The sequence below is a fragment of the Hippopotamus amphibius genome, chromosome 3 (assembly GCF_030028045.1).
Source record: "Hippopotamus amphibius kiboko isolate mHipAmp2 chromosome 3, mHipAmp2.hap2, whole genome shotgun sequence".
Classification (NCBI taxonomy): domain Eukaryota; kingdom Metazoa; phylum Chordata; class Mammalia; order Artiodactyla; family Hippopotamidae; genus Hippopotamus; species Hippopotamus amphibius.
This window is the reverse complement of record NC_080188.1, coordinates 151293053-151316264: the sequence shown is the minus strand read 5'-3', so window position 1 is coordinate 151316264 and position 23212 is coordinate 151293053. Positions and strand designations below refer to the sequence as shown.

The 23212-nt window shown below is 37.3% G+C and overlaps 1 protein-coding gene across 1 annotated transcript in view; it reads left to right on the top strand.

Moving 5' to 3' along the window:
* The window catches only part of KMO (kynurenine 3-monooxygenase), a 55061-nt gene that overhangs the window by 22432 nt on the left and 9417 nt on the right, over positions 1-23212 (top strand). The window contains exons 4-10 of the mRNA XM_057726881.1: positions 1024-1113; positions 7522-7570; positions 11148-11235; positions 12598-12763; positions 15759-15830; positions 16714-16835; positions 18387-18534. Coding sequence (XP_057582864.1) covers positions 1024-1113; positions 7522-7570; positions 11148-11235; positions 12598-12763; positions 15759-15830; positions 16714-16835; positions 18387-18534 — 735 coding nt within the window. The remainder of the gene's footprint in view (positions 1-1023; positions 1114-7521; positions 7571-11147; positions 11236-12597; positions 12764-15758; positions 15831-16713; positions 16836-18386; positions 18535-23212) is intronic.

The following is a 23212-nucleotide window of genomic DNA, read 5'->3' as shown; positions in this document are numbered from 1 at the left end:
GGGAACCAGAGCATATTGTGGGGCAGGCGGATATTGTATCAGGTGGGAACTTGATCATCACTTCTGACACTGGGCTCTCAACAGGATGGTGAATCTCTGACTACAGAAGTATGATCTGAGATGGCATCTGGGGTGAGAGGAGGCAGGCAACTTCCATTCTTTTGATCACTTAGGTCCATAATCTCATATTCATAATTCTGTAACTCCAAAATCTCTGCGACTAGAAAGCTTTTGCATCACCCATCCGGCAGCAAACTTGACCTGATGTGAGGCTTTTTATACGCTTTTAAAAAAAAATCTCATTTAGTGTGAATATGTTTTACTAAATAAGTATTGTGTTATGGGTTGGTGCCCTAGACTCCTCTGTGTGTCATATAATACCTACATATGCACTACATTACCTATCTAAAATTTGAAAACTTCTGAATTCTGAAACCAATGAGCTCTCAGTATTTGGATAAAGATTGTGCCTGTTGTAGATTTTCCTCATATAGACTCAATTTTGCTAAACTTCTCACTATCATGTATCTTGGAAATATGAAGAGAAATAATACAATTTTATTGATAGTACTTTTGAAACAGTGTGTCTTTGAAATGATAAGTCAATATAACTGCCATTTGCACTTCCACATTTTTCTTAGGCATGTGTAGGAAAGCATTTTGCACTGGATTTCAGCAAGCCTGAAATTTATTCCTCATGCAATACTCTCTTTTGTGATTATGAGAAAAATAACTTAATCTCTCTGACAATGAACCATTTCCTTGCTTATAATATTTGATTTAGACCAGATAAGCTTGAAGTCTATTCTACAATCTAAAGGTTAAAAAAACCCTAAAAACTAAAATTTGCAGGAATATAGTTTTTATTTATTGTTTCTACCATACTGTGTTCCCATGGACCTTTACATTGCTTTTTGATTTTTTGAAAATATTTGAATAATCACATTTTAAAATCAATATCTATCTTATTTGCATGATGCCACGTTATGGAAATTGAAATCAATATTTCTAATTTTACTTCAGATTGTATCCCAAGGTGTCCCCATGAGAGCAAGAATGATTCACTCTCTTTCAGGAAAAAAGTCTGCAATTCCCTATGGAACAAAGTCTCAGGTAGGTTTACCTGGAGATACTTTTTTTTGTAAAATGGTAGGAACTGAGTCTAATGTCTGGAACCTGTTACTTGCTTGTTGGCCCTGCCTTTCTTCTAGAGCCCAATCTTTGACATTGCTTGTCTATTTAGAATTCAACGACACATACTAGTTAATTCATAGGAGGTGCTTGGAAAGGGCCCAGTCCCTAATAACCGTTCAACAATAGTTATTACTGTTATTGCTATTAGGCTGTTTTATACCTCTATGCTTTCTCATACTGGCCTAGGATGCTCTGTCCCTCCCATCTCCTTTCAGTTTGATAGATATTACCATGTATATACTGTTAAGCACACTATGCAAGAACAACACCATGCAAACTTAAGTTTTGTGATGCTATTGCCTCCCCCTGACTGACTCTCTTGCCCCAAAGTTAGTTATAATACAATGTATAAAATGAACTGGAAATGCTGAGACCAGATGATGATGTAGAGTTTACAAAAGAAAATCCATTACCCTGCTATGTTTTTCTTCTTGTCTTTTAAATAGTAGCGTACAGAGTTGGGCAAAGTATTTATTTTTATCTGATTACACTTTCTAAGTTTATTTCTTTGAGAGAGAGAATGAATGTACCATGAATCTGTCAACCATAGAAAACCCCAGGTTGCTTTCACCAGCAGTGCCTCATTTTGCAGAGCCTAAGTGAGGTTCATATTCTTCTGACACTGATCCTGTGCAGAGCTTCCATTGCAGGTAGATCGGCGCTTCTCAGACTCACCTGGGGTCTTGTTAAAATACAGAGTCTGATTCTATAGAACTGGGATGGAGGCTGAGGTTCTGCAATCCAAATACACCCAGGTGGTATCCATGCTGCTGGTCCATGGACCACACTTTGGGTAGCGAGAAATAAAGCACATATGCTCATGGGAACAACGTCTTTGTGGATCTTGTGCTGATTAATTAGGACGGCTACTATCAGAAAATAAGTGTTGGTAAGGATGTGGAGAAATAGGAAACTTGTACCCTGTTGGTGAGAATGTAAGCTGGTGCAGCCACTGTAGAAAACAGTGTGGTAGTTCCTCAAAAAATTAAAAATAGAGCTACCATATGATCCAGCAATTCCAATTCTAGGTATATATTCAGAAGAACTGAAAGCAGGGTTTGGAAGAGATATTTGAACACCCGTGGTCATAGAACCATTATTCTCAATAGTCAACAGGTGAAAGCAAGCAAAATGTCCATTGATGGGTGGATAGATAAACAAAATGTTGTATATACATATATGAGATAATAGAAAAATATATATATAGGCCTCTGCTCTGGTTCCTGACACCGGGCTCCTAAAACCCTTGTAATTTCCTAAGTGATAGGAACATTAGGAGCATCATTTGTTCTAATATTTGGTCTTTGGTTCCTTACACAGAGTTCCTAAATCCTTTGGAATTTCCTAGGTGATAGCAGTATCTTTCCAGGTGACTCTGGATGGACTCCCAGATGGGGGTCAGTCACCAGAAAGACCAAGCCATGATTAGAAGCTTGGAACTTTCAAACCCAACCCCCATTCTCCAGAGCGGGAGAGGGGCTGGAAATGGAGCTAATTACCCATCATGCCCATGTGATAAAGCCTCCATAAAAATCCCCAAAGTATGGGGCCCAGAGAGCTTCCAGGTTCATGAATACATGGAGGTACTGGGAGAGTGGCACACCTAGAGGTAGCAAATACATACTGTCCTATGCATCTCTTCCATCTAGATGTTCATCTGTATCCTTTATCGTATTATTTTATAACAAATTGGTAAATGTCAGTAAACTGTTTTCCTGAATTCTGTGAGCCACTCCAGCAAACTGATTGAACCTGAAAAGGGGATCATGGGAACTTCTGATTTATAGCTGGTTAGTCAGAAACACAGGGGACAAACTGCATCTGCAACTGGCATCTGAAGTGGGGGAAAGGTCTTGTGGGGCTAAGCTCTTAACCTGTGGAACCTGATGCCATCTCCAAGTTGGTAGTGTCAGAATAAACTGTAGGACACCCAGCTAGAGTTGCAGAGAATTGCTTGGTTTGAGGAAAACTCCCACACATCTGGTGTCAGAATTGTTGTGTGTGTGGTAATATGAGAGTAAAGGAGAAACACATGGGAGAAGAGTAGGTTTTCTATACAACATAAAATGGAATAGAAAACAACTCTTCAGCCTTTAAAAAGAAGGAAATTCTGACATTCTACAACACAGATAAACCTTGTATACTTTAGATTAAATTAAATAAGCCAGTCACAAAATGATAGGTACTATATAATTCCACTTATGTAAGGTACTAGAGTAGTTATAGTCATAGAAACACCATAGAATGGTGGCTGCCAGGGCCTGGAGGAAGAGGGGAATGGGGAGTTGTTATTTAATGGGGACAGAGTTTCAGTTTTATAAGATGGAGAGTTCTGTGGATGGATGGATCTGATAGTAGCACACACAACAACGTAAATGTATTTAATGCCATCTAACTGTATGTTTAAAAATGGTTTAGATGGTAAATTTTGGGTGCATTTAAAAATTAGCTGAAAAGTAAAACATTCTAACAACTAAGTGGCGATGATGGGGTGATGGGGAAGGACTAAAGTTTTCTATTTAATGACTTTTTAGAGGTAATAACCTGCTTATTTTGGCATTATGAAAACTTAGGTACAGAGTCTTAATACATTCGCCTGGCAGGAGAAGGAAGGGAAAGAGAGTCCCCTGACCATCCATAGTCAGATAAATGTCTTCAGATAATGAATATGGCCTGTTTAACTGGCCCCAAATTGGGCTTGGTGCTATAAGAAAGAAAAGAATTGCCTCTTCTTAATAGGCAAGTAAGATTTATACATGCAAGTCAAGTATAAACTACACTAACTAAATGTATCTTTTCTGTAAACAATAATTGTGCTCCAGTGGGCCTTGCACTGTGCTAGTTGCTCAGGAACAGGAGAGGAGCTTGCAACTTGGGGAGGACAGATAATAATCAAGTCCATTGCAAAAAGAACTCAACTGAGTGATGTCATGAGCACTCAGCTGTATGGTTCAGAGAGGGAGGAAACCTTTCATTTTCAGAGAAGAGAAAGTGAGGCTTGAAACACATTTTGTTTAAATCTTAAATTGGCAGCGAAATAGCATTGTCCCAATTAAGTGACAGTCTATCTATGGAGGGACATTGGGTGAGACCAGCTTTCTAAAAAGTGTAAATTTTTAAGTGTCAGGCGTGCATTGGATGAAAAAACTTGCAAAGGCACTTTTGAGTAACAGAATCTCACAGCGATCAGCAGCTTTAGATGCATTGACTCCAACCACCTTGCTTTAAAGATAAGGAAACAGGCTGCATGATTACATGAGGTCAACGTCAAGGGAGAAACAAGACAGGTTTCCTTACAGACAACAGCCAGCCCGCATGGTGTAGGAGGCCCTCACAGGAGTGCTGGTAGTACCGCTTAGTTACACTATTTCTTTTTGCTAAAATAAGAGTGACTCAGAATAGTCATCCCACCTTTCTCTTGGATTAACATTGATTGTGCTGAGGAATTCCAATTCATCATACCCATCTCTTCCCCAGAAATTGAACCAATAAAGTATGAATAGATCATGGAGTAAGATATGTTCAAAATAACAGGAAAGATAGATGAAAAGAGTCACATGGACCTGAGGCTAAAATTGACTTCCTTACCCTCATCGAGAGAGAATGAGAGAGAGCGAGGGGCAGTTTCATCACCAATGACTCCCCAGCAAGGGGAACGTGTAGGCGGGAGTTCTCATTTCAGGGCCTTCAATACAGAAGGAGGAAATGATCCTTCATCATAAATCTTGCCATTTCTCAGTCATTAAGAACTGAGTGAGTTAATGGTAAATTTATAGATTTGCATCACAATTTTCATATTGAAGTCGAACATGGGGACTCCTTATCTTTTAAGAACTGTATAAAATTGCTTTGAATAGCTCAATTCCACAGCCTGTGGAAGTGCAAAGCCATCCCCACGATCCCAGGATTTCTTCAAATGCTCAGGGAGCCTACCTATTGTCCTCTGCTGCCTCTTGATGTCCACTCCCTCTCCTCTAGTATTGGCTGTATACCATGGCCGTATATGAAACTCACCCTTTTCACCAATTCCCACAAAAAGAACTCACTCAAAATACACATGAATATGCTAAAGACCTGGGGGTCATGGAAGGCCCACATTGACGAAGGGCACAGCAAAAAATTTATAAATCCCTAGTGCGTACAATTTGACCTCTGAAATCCTTTCTATAACCCCTTCTCTGAGCCTCCCTCTCCCAGCTGTTATTTTCTCTTCCCTCTTTCCCTTGCCGCGACTGTCTTGCTGGTTCCTCCCATTTCCCTCCCCAATTGCCAAATATTAAAATATTCTCTAATATACAGAGCAGGTCAGAGTTCCCCCAATTCTTATTCCTAAACTCCTATACCGAAAATAGAGAAACATGCCCCCTTACTAGAAAACATTCTTATTTAAAGGCTTTCCGGACTAGAATGTGAACATTTTTTCCTAACATATTTGAAAAAGTCAGCACTGCAGCTATTGTCTTACAAATCTCCAAAGGAGATTATCCTGCTTCCTTTAGGTTTGGTTACAAGGGCCACTTTATAGCTCTTGACTTGTTTGTTCTTATTCTTACTTATTCTTCACAAGATAAGCCTTTTAGAATATGTGTTGGAGAAGAGAGGCTTGATGTGAGTGATTCTAACTTTTGGTTATAATAGGATACTGCCCAAAGACATGGAGTAGATTAGACCAGGACTCTCCCTGGTCTTCCTGCAGGACCAGTGTGTCTATTGGTTCCGGGATGAGTAGTGTCCAGATTATCTCAACTAAGCCTGATAGAGATCAACTGATAGGGAAAGAATATTTTCCTCACATTAATAAGCCTTCATAACTTGAATGTTGCCTAATATACTTTGAATAACAACTGTGGTTTCTATTGAAGTGCAATGATTAATAATGTAGAAGACTGGAAAACAGAACCATGAGGTAGAGAGTTAAGAGGTCCCTGTTAATTTTAATTTATAGCAAAGACACAGGAAGCTCCTCCTCAGTCACTGCCTCTGCAGCATGACCAAGTTATTTTTACACCAAGTGTAGATTTAGGTGTTAATTTTAAATGCCTATATTTGAATGAGGTGAAGATTAATAAATTACCATACTTGTGTTAAATGTTGTAATATCCCATAATTTGGAAAATTGTATGTTTTAAATTTTTAAAGCAATAGACTTGCCCTGAATTGCAAGACTGCATTATGACTTCCATGAGCCTTAGATAGGCACTTTTGCCTTCATGAGACCCTTTCTCTGTAAAACAATAAATATTAAAAATTAGATTATATGAGTGCATTGATATAAAGATTATATTAATCTTTAATATAATCCAGACTGGATTCATTCTTATACATACTCATTATATTTATTTTTTTCTTCTGATTTTAAAATAAACTAAAATTTTTTTCACGAACCCCTAAAAGTATCACGGGCTATATGCACTGTTCTGAACATGCCTCATGGAACAGTTGGCCCTATGAAGTCAGAAACAGCCAACGTATGTCCCGGCTGGGGTCCATCTACACCTACCAACACTCACCCCTTCACAATCACACCAGACACACACACAGCCTTTCACATTGAAATGAAGGCTTTCAAAGTCACTTCTTTGGGAAATAGTACATTTATTCTAGTATTGCTGTCATTTCTGAAGTTTTTTACACAGCTGGATTTGGAAACCTAAGATGAGTATATGAGATTTATGTCTGATTGTTAAAATAAAACTATCTTAGTGAAAATAATGTTTTTGCTACCAGAAAAAGGTTTTTTTTTATAGTATCAAACTTTGAAAAAGCCTAACTTTAAACTTGAACATTGTATTACATTGTGTATTTTTTCATTTTTTATAAATTAATTAATTAATATTTATATTTATTGGCTGTGTTGGGTCTCTGTTGTTCTGCACAGGCTTTCTGTAGCTGTGGAGAGTGGGAGCTACTCTTTGTTGCTGTACTCAAGCTTCTCATTGCGGTGGCTTCTCTTGTTGAGGAGTATGTGCTCTAGGCATGCGGGCTTCAATAGTTGTAGCTCACGTGCTCTAGAGCACAGGTTCAGTAGTTGTGGTGCATGGACTTAGTTGCTCTGTGGTGTGCTGGATCTTCCCAGACCAGGGCTCGAACCCGTGTCCCCTGCATTGGCAGGCAGCTTCTTAACCATTGTGCTACCAGGGAAGTCCTGTATTACAAGTATTTGATTAAAGTGTTTATAGAAAAAAGGCTACTTAGTTAAATGGTTATAAAACTGAGCTTGCAACCTTCGGCTAAATAATTAATATTTCCTATTGCTGAGTGAATAACATAGAAGCATATTTGTCCATTCTCCAGAAACGAACAGTATCTACTATATTTTTCTTGCAGTATATTCTTTCTATAAGCAGAGAAAATCTAAACAAGGATCTGTTGACTGGTAAGTCCAATACTTCATTCACCAGTTGTCATTTTCAGTAAAACACATGAGACTAATCTTGTCACATGATTTGTTGAGATTTGTTTACTCTTCCTTTTTATGGGTTATTAAGAGCAAGACTATGTATAATACAAAGTGTTTCTTTAAAAGTAGTGGTAATACATCTTCCAGCATCTCTTTTTCATCTATCAATGGTCTAAATAAAAATCATTTGTTCAGCATGTATTGAATTCCTATTGTATTCTAGGCACTGGATTAAATGAGTGCTCACTCCTCAGTGAAGAACTCATGAGGAGTGAGCACTCATGGTCTAGTGGAACAGTAGATATACAAATATAATAATTTTCAAAGAGACATGATTAGATTTCCTCATTAGAAAAATGAAAAGCAATAGTGTGAAGGCTGATAGAAGGCTGCAAGTTTTAGAGTATTATGATAAGCCCTGTGTGCAAAAACAAGACCCCGGACTAAAGCTATAGCCAAGTGTTTGCGGGGAGGTGTAGATTCAAGATATTTGTAGGAGACAAAACAGATGCAGGGTATAGGAGGTTGAGAAAGAGAAAGGTGTATATAAGCCTGAAGATTCTTTGTGTGTAACTAAAAAGACCTACCCATTAAGTGAAAAGCCCCTGGATTGCAAATTAAATTTGTAGCTTGGATAATCAATCTAATCACATTCCATGTAGCTCTTGATCATAGTTTTTTCTCTTCTTCAGCATTTGTACTAAACAGATTCATTCCATGCAAAGCATGCCATTAGTATATTTACTATATTTTAAATCAATCAGTCCCTCTTAATGCATTCCAGCAGCCTCTGATTTTTGGAGAGCAGAGCTTCCAATGATTTATCTGTGTTTCTCCACAGTCCCCTATCCACGGTGAGTTTGCAACATATCTGTTGAAGTGAATTGAACTGGGAGGAGGAGTGATGGGGAAGGTCACTATAGTTGATTCACCAGGTACTTAAGAAATAGGGCTTAGTATCCTTCTTAATTCCATTTCTTTACTTGTATTTGTAAGACTAACTTTTGGATGAGTAGGTAGGTGGGGGTGAGCTAGGTTGCTTGATATAGTCATGTTGATCTTAGAAAAGAAACTACAAAACAGCTTTTTAAAAAAGTAGCATAGTGGACCTAAAACAATCTCTTAAAAGTATCCTATGAATTTATTAAGATAAAAATAATAGAAAATATTCATTGATGCACGAGGCACTATGTTAACTGCTTTATATTGCATCAACTTGTATAACCCTCTAAACAACTCTGTGAAATGGTAATTATTTTTACCTCAGTTTTATAGATGGTAAAGGAGGCTTAGCAAGCTCCACAGTGCAGCAGGTTACACTGTTAATAAGTAGTAGAATCTGGACTTGAACTTGAGTCTGTCTATTCCAAAGTCCATGCTTTTAACTCTTACAGTCACTGCCTCCAGTATTATATAAGAAACACCTACTAATAATAAGGAGCTAGAACATGGGGAAGATCCAATCTTGCATGTTCCCCTGTTTTTCAGTAGGGATGCACTGCACAGCATGCAATTTCACAAATGACATAGATATGTTAATAACAAGAATGCTGAATCTCTTGACTTCTAAACTTTGTTTGGCATAGAAAGTTCTTTCACACAGCTCTATTCCTTTACATGGCATCAGCTGTGTGAGCCACCCATTCCACAGATAAATGCTCATTCCTTCTGACAGAATAGGCTCCCCTCTGAAGTACTGTAACTAAATCATTTCCCTGCCTCAACTTTTCATGTAGGATTGTTTCATGGTTTATTATTTGGTGGAATGTTAATAATTGCTAAATAAAACAAACAGGAAAAGGATATGTGGTCAAGTAAATTTTAAACCCTGCATCAAATTAGTTTTAAAAAGTCTTTTCGTATAGTACTTCTTAGGGCCTTTATTCTATTTGTCGCAGTGTGGATTTTCCAGAGCAATGCTCTCTAAGATGTGACCACAAATGCCAGCCACATGCATAATTTAAAACTTTATATTAACCACATTAGAAAACCTAAAAAGAAATAGGTGAAATTAATTTTAATTGTATATTTAACCTAATATATCCAAAATATTATCATTTCAATGTATAATCAACGTGAGAAAGCTACTCATGAGACATTTTATTGTTTTGTGTGTGTGTGCACACGCGCGTGTGCGCACGCTAAGTTGTCAAAACCCAGTGGGGCATCACGTCCCCATTCAAACCAGCCACATTTCAATAGCCACATATGTCTGGGGACCAGGACAGCACAGCCAGGAGGGTCAGAGTATGAACATTTCTCTAATGACTTTGACTACAGAACTGTTATTTCAGGGAGCGTATCACAGGGCTAGTGCTCCATGGAAAATTCTTTGGGATGTATTACTATACGTTTAATTTGAAAATAAAATAAAATTTATGAAAAGGTTGATTCCACAAACACATTTTGTGTTTGTATTGGTAAAGCATACCCATAGTGGTTCAGGTAAGCTCTGATTTCTCCAAGTTATTTGTCAAAAGATTTCTTAAACATAGATAATCAGAATGCAAGTGTCAGAGCTGGAATAGACCTCAGATTTCAATATTCCAAAGCTTCCAATCCCATGTCCAAGAATCTTAAAGTTTTCAAACCCCAAATCAAACTCAAGCAAAGAAGAACAAAAAAAGAGAAAACCTGAGATGAAAAGGCGAGAGAAGTACAGATAGGAATATTGAATTGGAAGTCAGACCTCTGGCTTATTTTTCCTAAATTTTTCACTTTGTGTGATCTCAGGCATCTTACCTTTCCCTCCAGGATCTTGGTTACTCCATTTATAAGATGAAGAGTTTTGAAATAAATCATCTCTGAGGTCTATTCCAGCTCTAACACCTGCATTCTGATTTGTAGCTTTAAGAACAATAAATAGCCGCTAAAGATCTCCTGCACATGAGAATTAGTAGGAACAAAAACAATATTTTCCTACTATGATAAGAACATATTAATAATTCAGAAAATGAAATTCACTATAGATTGTTAGCAGGCAAAAAAGTACTAAAATAATTTGATTCTATTTATTGAGAAGTTTCAAATCTTCTTACTCATTTCCCCCTAACTGTTCCAGTGTTTGATTACCAAAAAAATTAGTATCAATAATCTATATTTATGACAAACTGAGTCAGAAGTCTAGAAGACTTGCTAAAAAGAAATATAGAGTCAGACATAGTATGAAAAAAGAAGTTTGATTGAATATTTCCAATCACAAATTAAGCCTTAAGTTGGGGAAAAGTTTTAAAATATGTGATGACTGCACCATTTCCTAGGGTGCCAACAATTACAGTGCTGTAAGAATTTGCATAATGGAATTAGCTGGGGTTTTTTTTTTTTTTTTTTTTTGAGAGGTGGATAGTTGATTTTTATCCGTCTCTTTTACTACCAAATTATCCTGGAACATTTGTCATATAGCTGTCAAATTACATTTTAACTAATTCATTTTTACATTAAGAATAAGTATCTCTATCACACTGTTCTCAGACAATAATTAAAATTTCAATTTAAGTGAAATAAGAATTGGAATTTCATTTCTATTAGTATTTTTTTTTCTTTGTTTCCTCAGCTGTTGAGAAATATCCCAATGCAAAGGTGTACTTTGGCCACAGGCTGTTGAAATGTAATCCTGAGGAAGGAATGATCACAGTGCTTGGGTAATCACCAGTCAGACTTTTGACTTCAGTGGTGAAGGGTTGAAATGGAGAACTGTACCTGTAAACTTTGTTCTTTGGCTCTTTTGAAAAAGTTAAATGATTACTAACTGGGTAATTCAAGTAGTTTCTAGAATCAAGTAATTTTATATTATATAGATCTTAGATGCCTTCTGAATACTAGCACCAGTGACTCTTCCTGATTCTCCTGCTCACTCATCTTCTTACGGTATTTGACCCTGGTAACTGTACTCTGCTTCAAACACTCTCCTCCCTCGAAACAGATGACCCTCCACTGCCCTGCTTCTCCTTCTGAATACTTTTTGTCTGCCTCCCCTTGGCTGACTCCATTTCCTCCACTAGTGGGATATGTCATGAATTCACAGTACATTCAATAACTACTTGTAATTCATGTTTCTATGATCAACCTCTCCAGGCCAGGCCTTTATCTTCATTCTCAATCCTTATTTCAATCCTAATTAATATTAATTTCCCATTAAACACCTTCACAAGTACTTCTTAGCCATAATCTCAAACACATCTAAGCATCTCCCACTCCTGACTTCCCTGGTTCTATTACCCAAATAATTAAAATCATTCTTGATGTACCCCTTTTCTTATTTTCTCCCACTAGACCTGTAAACATTCCCCAATCTTTCATACTTCCTGTTTGCCTCACAGCCTATGTCTTCCTTCTTCCTGAGCACTGCCATCCTTGGGCTCTCATCCCCACACAGGTAGGCTACTACAGTCACCTTGTCCGCATTTCTCTCCCTTCTGCATTCTGGCTCCACTGCAATGTTTCCACTCCTAAGTAAATTATCTTAAATTACCACTCTTCATACACCATCTCCCCAATGGAAAAAAAAAAAATTGTTTTCTTCCATTTGCCAGAATAATGTATTTAAAACTTTTGTCTTCATATTCAAAATTCTCTTCTCCTCCGTTCCCAATTGTATTCTTTTCTTAAATTCTTATTCTGATCCCCTCTGTTCAAGACAAATGTGTGGCTCCTAGAAGATTCTGGTCACATCCCTGTGGTTGTTCATACTTTCCTTCCATTTGAAACACTTTGCCTTCTATTCAAGGTTCTCTTCCTGCATGCAGGAAACTCAACTCTTAATCATGCTTCTGTGACCCAGCATGTCTTTATTAATCAGTATGACTGTATGTTATCCTTATTCTTATAAGCAAATCCATGCCTGGGGCAAGTGTTATCTTCACTGTATAGCGACTGACTCAAAGCTCTAAATCAGATATGTAAAAGTGAGTAGTAGCCCCATTAAGTCACTACCTTTTATACCCAATAGAGGTACTTCATTTTTATTGCTAGACATTTTTTTGATGATTTATTTTATTTTTCAGACATGACAAGGTTCCCAAAGATGTCCCCTGTGACCTCATTGTAGGATGTGATGGAGCCTATTCCACTGTCAGAACTCACCTCATGAAGAAACCCCGCTTTGATTACAGTCAACAATACATTCCTCATGGGTACATGGAGTTGACTATTCCACCTAAGAATGGGGATGTAAGTCCTTTCCCTTTCTTTTCTCCTTTCTACAACTCTCCGTACCGCTCCCCGCCGTCCCCGCCCCATGTTAGTATAGAAGTGGATTCCAGTGCAGTTGTTCTCAGCAGCATATCTTGATCCATTTTAAGATCTGCCCCATATACTTTGTAATTAATAATAATTTGGATATACAGGTATCCCCTTAATAATATCACTCTCATTCTCTTAATTTTGATATGTTTTCTTGACTGGGAAAGAAAGGAGAGGAATTACAATACCTTATTGGAAACACATAGGATTTGTCTTACACAATAATACCATTTTTCTATTATCTCTTGGGAAAAAAAAAGGGGTTAGAAATCAACTATGTGTACTTACAATCCAGAGTTCTTATACTCATGATTAAATAAAAATAGTTATTAAATAAAGTGAACAGCAAGCTGTTACAAAGAGATTTGCATTGCATGTTTCTCATTCCCTGGTTCCCATGTTAAACCGTATGTGGCCAGAGGCAAATATGTAGTGTGTATATTGTGTATTGTCATAAGAAAATGTGTAGGAATTTATTAAGGAAAATTAAAATGCTAACAGAAGCAATGAGGATCTTGGCTTATAAGTAGTAAAAAGTAAACAGCTTTCGTTAAATACTTGATTTGCACATAAAACATACATTTTAAGGTACTGATTTAATCTATCCTATTTGAAATTCAGACATCTATAAAATAGCTTGCTAGTTTGGGATAGTGGTATTATATACCACTTATATACTAAACTGTCAACCAGGCAAATCCATATTTTAGCATCTTATGTCTTTCTATTTCTTCCTCCTGGTCAAAAAAGTATTTACTAATCTGTCATTGACATTTTATGGTTTTCAGCTGGGTCATATTCTAATGGCCCAGGATCTGATAATCTGAATTATAGGATAATAGGATTCTGTTGAAAAATTGTCCCTTAGTTGAGCAGGATCATGCCTACTAATGTAGATTTAAGATAGCCATTTATTTTCTAGGTGTTCTTATTTAATACTAACAATTATTGATTTATAGAAAGTTTCTACTCTTTTAAGAAATGTTGTTTTGACATAGTAATGTGACCAGACATGGGAATATTTTGACATGGCCCAAAAACAACTCTATGAAACTTTCTCTCGATTCTTTCTTCTTTCCTTTCCCTTGCCTTGTCCCTTTTCTCTTTCGTTCTTCCTTTCCCTTTCCCTTTTCCTTTTCCTTTCCTCATTCCTCCCTCCCTACCTCCCTGCCTTCCTCCCTCCCTCCCTCCACCCTCCCTCCCTCCTTGCCTCCCTTCCTGCCTCTCTTCCTTCCTTCTTTCCTTCCTTCCTTTCTTTTTTTTCTTTTTTTACTGTGGAAGACACTTTCATGCCATCTCTGACAGTTGAAGTAGGGGTGAGAGATTGGGTGAGTGACATAGTTGGATGAGTATTAGGGAAGTGCTTTTGGGAATTATGTGGGAGCTCATCTTAAAGCTGTTTTCCCACAGCGAGCAAACTGTCTTTGCTTAGACTTTATGTTTGGAGGGACTTCTAGTGAGAAGACCAATGGGGATTCTGACAAACCCGACCTTGGGAGTGCTGTTGCATTAGGATATCTATCGAGAGCATGACTTGGAATGAAGAAGCTGAAAATTTAAAGAGGGTCATGAAATATGTATGAATATCAGAGTGTTCTTGGTATCATATTTATCAACACAAAGTAGAGTGGTCAAAAGTAGCAAGAGGGAAAAGCAAGGACGTTCACCTTGTCCAGGCTGGTAGCCTGGTTACCCAGTAAGGCATTGGGCTCATTTGTGCCTCCTCCACTCTGCTTAGCAGGTTCACTCCCACTCAGAGCCACTGTCCTTCACTTCCTACCTAACCTACAAATCCCTTGTTTTAACCACTCCAGCCCCACAATTGTCTTACCTGCCCAGCTTTTATGTCCTAAACTTCTACCTAAGTACCAAATCATTTTGTCTCTCTACCACTTGAGTTGTTGTTAGAAGTTTTTTGGCTTTTCATATATATATATCTTGCCTGTTCAACCACCTTGTGAGATTTTTAGGGTCAAAGTGTTATTCACTTATTCATTTCTTTGTCTGTGTATTGGGCTTTCTTTGGGGCTCTGGGGATAAAAAAAAGTCAGGAAGAAACAGTTTCATCTCCTGAGATACAATAACTATAAAAAAAGTGTGAAAATGTTAGCTAGGAGACTAACATGTACTTTCTGTAGTCTTTTTACCACGTAAGACATATGCATGGTAGGTACTCTCTAAACATTTATAGAAAGTAATACAAACAATATAGTTGGAAAACTGATTGCACATTTTTATGTATGTAATACCCCTGGAAACTTCAGTGGTTTGGGTCAGTTGGGTCTTTGGGTCAATTCATGTACCCAAGCAATAAATATCTACTCAGGCTGCTATTGCCTTGTAGTGGTGCTGCTAAAGAGAGAGCACTTCTCTCTACTACTTACATTATAGTAAACAAGTGATAAGAGGCTTGTTTGAAAAACTTTGTTTTGTCCATGAAATTTAAACTTAGGACTTTTCTGTTTATACAAATAAGTACCCAAATAAGGTAAAAAATAAAGTATAAAAATATTACCTATGTATACAGACATACACACACACATAGTTTATGTGTGTATAGAATATATATTTTATATATGTAGGTATACATATTTATGCATGTGTATATGCATGTGTGTCCATGGAAATAGAGGAGAGAGAGAGAGAAAGACCATCTTGTAGCATGTTCTCAAACCTTGAATTATATTATACATGGTATCAAAAACTCACCTAAGGCTGAGTTGATAATGACAGAACACAAAGTCTTTTCTAAGACCACTTCTGCTTTATGTAGCAATGGATGTGCACATCACCAGGCATGTGAAGCTGATTTAAATTGCTGTGGAAACAATTATAAAATAAACGGAGTCAATGTGCTTATTTATTTGTTAATGCAGAGGTGCTACATTAATACACTAATTGTACATACGTTTTCTCCCTGCAGTATGCCATGGAACCTAATTACCTGCATATTTGGCCTAGAGATACCTTTATGATGATTGCACTTCCTAACACGGTAGTATAAAAGTTCTTATCAAGTGTCATTTTACACATATAATGAATATTTTTCGTTACTTTTATACTCTGTACGCATATATGTAATCAACTTTGTCATTGTTTAGGCTATTTAGCGATTATATCTCAAACTTTGGGGATACTGAGGAAAAACTTGAAAGAATCCAAAATATTTACTTTGGAAAGGATGCTTAACATATACGGATGACTAATGGGGGTTTACGTGTAGTGGTACCTGACCGCCACCTCTCCCAAGACAGTGAAGGAAGAAATGGTCCCCAAGTAAAGCTAAAGAGATTTAGGTTATATATTAGGAAGTATTTTTCATCCTATAAGGTCTGGAGGACATTGGAACATACATTATCTCAGAAGAGCAAGGCTGTGCTTTCATTAGACCCTAGAGACTTTTTTGCTATATAAATATATAATATATACATGTATAGTTATTATTATCTATGATATACCTATTTATATTTCTCTGGTTGGCCTTTTACTTTCCTTCTTTTTTTCTTCCTCTTGTTAACAGTCCTGGGGTCCAGTACCTTAATGTCTTAACATCTTAAATGGAACAACAATAAAGAAAAAAATGAGGAGAAATCAAATCCAACCAGCCTATTAATAATCTAAGGAGTGTAGTGCTTGCTTGGTGAAAATATCTGGAGTTTACAGTATAGAAATTCTCCTAATAACCAAGAAGCTGGGGAGCACCCTGAGCTTTTCCGTGAGAGGGAGGGAAGAAAGAGAGGTTGCCTTTCCCGTCTGCTTGGACATTCCTCCCAGAGTCCCCTGAGCCACAGCGAGCGCTGTGAGATTTAGGAATCTTCCTTAGTATTAGCATTGCCTGGCCCCCGATCTCTCTCACACTGTTCCTCTTCTACTCACAGAACAAATCTTTCACGTGTACTTTGTTCATGCCCTTTGAAGAGTTTGAAAAACTGCTAACTGGTAGTGATGTGCTGGATTTCTTTCAGAAGTACTTTCCGGATTCTATCCCTCTAATTGGAAAGTAAGTTTCAAGATGTACAATTATGCCTTTTGCCCCTTGGTCTGAGTTATTCAAAATTCAAATAAAGGCTAATGTACCTTATTTCAGTTTTTGTTTTTGACCGATCATGCAGTAACCTGGACAGGAAGCCTAGATTATAGCAAAAGTCCAAGAGTATCTTGTGCTGTGAACAGGAATTCTGAAAAAAGCCAGGCTAGGGCAGTTTCCCTGGGAAAGACAAGTCACCAATGTCCCTGGGCCTTTTATGTATCCTGTGCGGGCACTCAGGCCCCTTAGGGCTTGGCTGTGCTTCCTCCTGCTGGTGGGAACACAAATCTGTGTCATGGCAGAAATAGCTGGCAACCTCGTCTCAAGTCCACTTGTTGCTAGCTGTATAAGTTTTCCTAAGTCTCATGCCCCTCACAGTAAAATAGTGATGATAGTAGTACCTGCCCCAAAGGGTTGTTGTGAGGAGTAAAGGGGATCGTGCCTATAAATCATTCAGCACAGGGCCAGGCACATATAAATTTCTCCAAGTTGATAGCTAATTATATTAGCTGTCTGGCTTATGAGTCTCAGCTCCTCTAGCCCACATCAACATCACCTCCATATGGACCTTGTCGTTTGTTCTCACTCAGTGCCTCTCTCCCACGGTCCCTCCGTTCTGGAATCTAGCTCACTTCCTACCTCCAGTGACATCTTCATGGAAGCAGCAAATTCTGAAGAAAAAGCAAGATTTTAATACTGCTCTTGTCCCTGACTTCCTTGAATCTCAGATTTTTCATAATTAAAATAGATATCAGGATACCTAACTTTTAGGGCAATTTTGAAAATTAAATGAGCTAATTACGTAAAAGGGATAGTCCATTGCCAACCCATAGCAGATCTTTTAAAAATTGTCAGTTCTCATCCTTTCCTGCAGAACAATTCAATTGCCTACGTTGGTTTCTCCTTCTCTGACTTTTCAGGGAAATCTCTGTACACCAAAATTTAGCCCTTAGATACTTTCAGAACTTGTTCTGTGGCTATTTCTTGCCTCTCCCGCTAGATTTAAGATCCTCTAGTGTATGTACAACTTCTCAACCTATAGCTTCCATGAAACCTCTGTAGATGTTTGACAGATATTAGCTTAATTACAGTTGTTCATTTCCAAATACATATGGATTCACATTAACTTAATTTTGTTTGTTGTGTGTGTTAATCAAATGCACAACTGCCTCTTGATTTTTTCCAAGGAAACCTAAACCATATCAGTGTAGTTGAAAATTGTGCTTGATAATGAAATTTTCATGACATATAACACATATAACACAGACATATTTCAAGTTATTCAAATGCAGAGAAACTTGTTCTTTTTGGATGTGATTAACATTGTTGCAAATTAAGAATGTAATTAAGACAATGGAATTTGGGAACTAGAAGAAACTTCAGTTTTCTTCCTGTTTTCTTCCTGGCATTCTCATGAACTTTTCAATGAAATGTTATGTTAACAAAGCCAGTAAATCTGAAAGAATTATGCAATATTTAATATCCACCTTAAAATTTTTACATTTTGATTATTTTCCTCTGAAGGCAAGCCCTGGCACAAGATTTCTTTCTGTTGCCCGCCCAGCCCATGATATCCATTAAGTGCTCTTCTTTTCACTTTAAATCACACTGTGTGTTGATGGGAGATGCAGCTCATGCCATAGTGCCCTTTTTTGGGCAAGGAATGAATGCGGTAAGTTCTTTTTCAGTAGGTAAGTCCCTTAAATTTTTCTGGGTCAGTCTCAACTAAAAAGTCTTGAATGAAAAAACATGTTTAAAACTATCCCCACATAATCTGTGAGAAAACAATCAATTCAGCAACCATACCAGCTTTTAACTAGATTGATCTCTAAATATAGTCAATTCTTGGATTACTTGACCCAGTAATATTTAATATATAACAAAGCATGAAGCATAAGATAGTTTTCTGTTCAGTTAGAAAATGTATTGATAACTTGAAATTTGGAAACTTAACTATCAGCAATTCAAGACAATTTTTAAAGTATATTTTTTCTAGAGATTATGATGTTAGTATCAAAAAAGAAAGATATCCCAAATTATCTTTTTTTCCTCTGCTTCTTCATTCCACAGGAAAACACAATTGATAGAGTTAAATAAAATGATGAAACAGACTAGACATTGAATACTACTGCTTTCATGGAAATTTTACAATTCTGGCTAGAAAAATATTTCAGAAGAGGAATAGTGTTCAAATATTGAACATCAGTTTCAAGGAATTCTAAAATAATTGTTTAGACAACTATTCTATGTGCATGTGTGTTTGATTACTAATAGTTTTATAACCATAGTCTTATATTGTTTTGGTGAATGGGATATATTCCAAGAATAAATAGCTTATGAATCTAATCAATTTTATATTTTCAGCAAAGTGGTGGTAAACATTTTGTTTTATAAAAACATAACAAGAGAGGCGGGATCAAGTTGGCAGAGTAGGAGTACCCTGAGCTTACCTCCTCACATGAACACATCAAAACTACAGCTACACATAGAGAAACTCACTGTGAACAACCTGAAGACTAGCAGAATAGCCTTTCTAAAACCAAGGCTATAAAGAAAGGATCACATAGAGTCTGGTAGGAGGGGAGGAGAAGTGATCTAGTCAGGACACACACCCCTAGTGGGTGACCCAGAAGAGAAGGAGGATATCACCGGTTTGGGGATCCTCCCTAGGGAGTGAGGAGTTTGAGCCGCATATTAGACACCCCAGGTCTGAGGTTCAACACCAGGAAAAATGAGACCTCTTAGCTGGTTTGAAAACCAGTGGGGCTTACCAGTGGGGAGTAAGAAACTGAGCCCCTGCTCTTGAAGAGCATGTGCACAGACTTGCTTGCTCCCAATCCCAGCATGGAGGCAGCAGATTGACAACTGCTAGGTGCTTTGGCTGGCCTGCCAGGACTGCCCCAGTGTGCCCCCAAGCCTACACTGGGCTCCTGCTCCAGCACCTCCTACTCTCGTGCTGTTCCCCACTAAGGTGGAGGCTGCTGTTGTCAATAAACATGCACATAACAGGGAAGGAATGGAATCAGCTCAGCAGTGTGGCTCCAACCCCTGTAGCCCCCACCCTGCCTCTAACCAAGGTGTGTACACCTGGGGAAAAAGCAGAACCAGCTTAGAAGTGTGGCTCCAAGCCCTTAGGAATCTGGCCATGTCCTCAACCAAGGCAGAGATTGCCATCACACTCAGCAGAAACCCAACATCCTCAGGGCTTCTACTCCAGTCCCTTGAGCCTCAAACCCTACCCCATAGGGCAGTGACTGTCATTGAGCCTAGGAGAAGCTTTGGTTGCACCTGGATCTGGCTCTAGCCCCTCTGAATCCAGCCCTATTTCCCACCAAGGTGGTGGCTGCCAGCACACCCTAGGGGAAGGTGTGGCCCATGTTCACTTCAGGCACAGCTCTCCCACCAAAGCCACTGAGCACATGCAGACTGAATAGGACATCACAGGACATGCCTTCAAGACCAGCATAGGTAATTTTCACATAATTTCGCAGAGACAAACAGAGAAAGGTAAACAAAATGAGAAAATGGAGGAATATGTTTCAAACAAAAGAACAAGTAAAACCCTTGAAAAATGCCTTAATGAAACAGAGATAAGTAATTAACCTTTTAAAGTGTTCAAAGAAATGGTCATAAGGATGCTCACCAAACTTGGGAGTAGAATGAATGCATTCACTGAAAACTTCAACAGAGATTTAGAAAATATAAGAAAAAACCAGTCAGAGATAAAGAATATAAGAACTGAAATGTAAAATACACTAGAGGGAATCAACAACAGATTGGGTGGTATAGAAGAATGCATATGTGATCTGAATGAAAGAATAATGGAAATCCCAAAATCAGAACAGCAAAAAGAAAAACAAATTCTTAAAAATGAGACCTCTGGGACAATATCAAGCATACTAAAATTCACATTATAAGGGTCCCAGAAGAAGAGAGAAAGGGGTAGAAAATGTATTTGATGAAATTATGGCTGAAAGCTTCCCTAACCTGAAGAAGAAAACAGATATCCAGCTACAGGAAGCAAAGAGAGTCCCAAACAAGATGAACCCCAAAAAACCCACACTAAGACATATCATAATGAAAATGGCAAAATTAAAGAAAGAATTTTAAAGGCAGCAAGAGAAAAACAGAGTCATAAACAAGGGAATCCCCATAAGGCAATCACACCAGCTAATTTTTCAGCAGCAAATTTGCAGGCCAGAAGGGAGTGGCATATGTTTAAAGTGCTGAAAGGAAAAAACCTACAACTAAGAATACTCTACCCAGCAAGGTTATTGTTCAGAATTGAAGGATAGTTTCCCAGGCAAGTAAAAACTAAAAGAGTTCATCATTACTAAATTGACCTTACAAGAAATGTTAAAGGGTCATCTTTAAATAAAAAGGAAAAGGCTGTAAAAAGAAATAAGAAAACATAAGAAGGGAAAAATCCCACTGGTAAAGGCAGGTGTATGGTAAAAGCAGTAGATCAATCACTTAAATAAGCTAGTACAAAGATTAAAAGACAAAACTATAAAATCAAGTATAATTACAGTAAACAGTTAAAGGATAGGCCTGAAGATGTAAAATATAACATCAAAAACACAAAACATGGGGGGAGGAGTAAAAAAATATAGCTTTTTTAGAATGTTTGAACTTAAATGACTATCGGTTTAAAACAAATAGGTATAGTTATAGGTCAACATGTATGGACTCCATGGTAACCACATATCAAAAATCTACAATAGATACACAAAAATTAGAGAGAAAGGGACACAAACATAACACAAACTAATCAAACCACAAAGGAAGGGACCAAAAAAGAAGAAAAGAACAAAGAAGAACTACCAGAAAACAAGTAATAAAATGGCAATAAGTATGTACCTATTAATAATCATATTAAATGTCATTGGATTAAATGCTCTAGTCAGAAGACATAGGATGGCTAATTGGATTAAAAAACAAGATCCATCTGTATACTGCCTACAAGAGACTCACTTCAGAGCTAAAGACACACACACAGATTGAAAGCAAGGGGATGGAAACAAAAGGAAAGCTGGGCAGCAATACTCGTATCAGACAAAGTAAATTTTAAAACAAAGTCTATAATAAAAGACAAAGAAGAGCATTATATAATGATAAAGGGTCAATACAGGAAGATGATATAAAAATTGTAAACATATATGCACCTAATATAGGAGCACCTAAATATATAAAGTGAATATTTACAGACATAAAGGGAGAAGCTGACAGTAATACAATAATAGTAGGGGACTTTAACATTCCACTTACCTCAGTGGATGTATCATCCAGACAGAAAATCTATAAGGAAACAGTGGCCTTAAATGACACATTAAACCAGGGGACTTAATAGAAATCTGCAGGACAGCAAAAGAAGTTCTAAAAGGGAAGTTTATAGCAATTCAGGCCTACCTCAAAAAAAAGAAAGAGAGAAAGAAAGAAGGAAAGAAAGAAAGAAAGGTCTCAAACAGCCTATCTTACCATCTGAAGGAATTAGAAAAAGAAGAAAAAACAAAGTCAAAAGTCAGCAGAAAGAAGGAAACAAAAAAGATCAGAGTTGAAGTAAATGAAATAGAGACCCCCCCCACCAAATAAAAAACAATAGAAAATATCAATGAAAACAAGGGCTGGTTTTTTAAAAAGATAAACAAAATTGATAAACCTTTATCCAGGCTCACTAAGAAAAAAAGAGAACGGATCCAAATAGAAAAAATAATAAATGAAAGAGGAGAAGTTATAACCATTATCAGAGAAATACAATCATAGGAGAATACTATGAATATGCCAACAGATTGGACAACATGAAAGAAAGAGACAGATTTCTAGAAGCATACAATCTCCCAAGACTGAATCAGGAAGAAATAGGTAATCTGAACAGACTGATTATTAGTAATGAAACTAAATCAATAATCAAAAACACCCAACAAACAAAAGTCCAGAACTGATAACTTCACAGATGAATTCTACCAAACATTTTCCAAAAAATTGAAGAGGAGGGAACACTCCCAAATTCATTCTGAGACCAGCATTACCCTGATACCAAAATATACAAAGACACTACAAAAAAAAAAAAAAAGAAAATTACAGACCAATATCTCTGATGAATATAGATGCAAAAATTTTCAACAAAATATTAGCAAACTAAATTCAACAATAAATTAAAAAAAATCATATACTATGATAAACTGGGATTTAACCCTGTAATACAAGTATGGTTCAATGTCTGCAAATCAACCAGTGTGATAAATGACATTACCAAAACAAAGGATAAAAATCACATGACCATCTCAGTAGATGTAGAGAAGGCATTTGACAAAATTAAACATCCATTCTGATAAAAACTCTGAACAAAT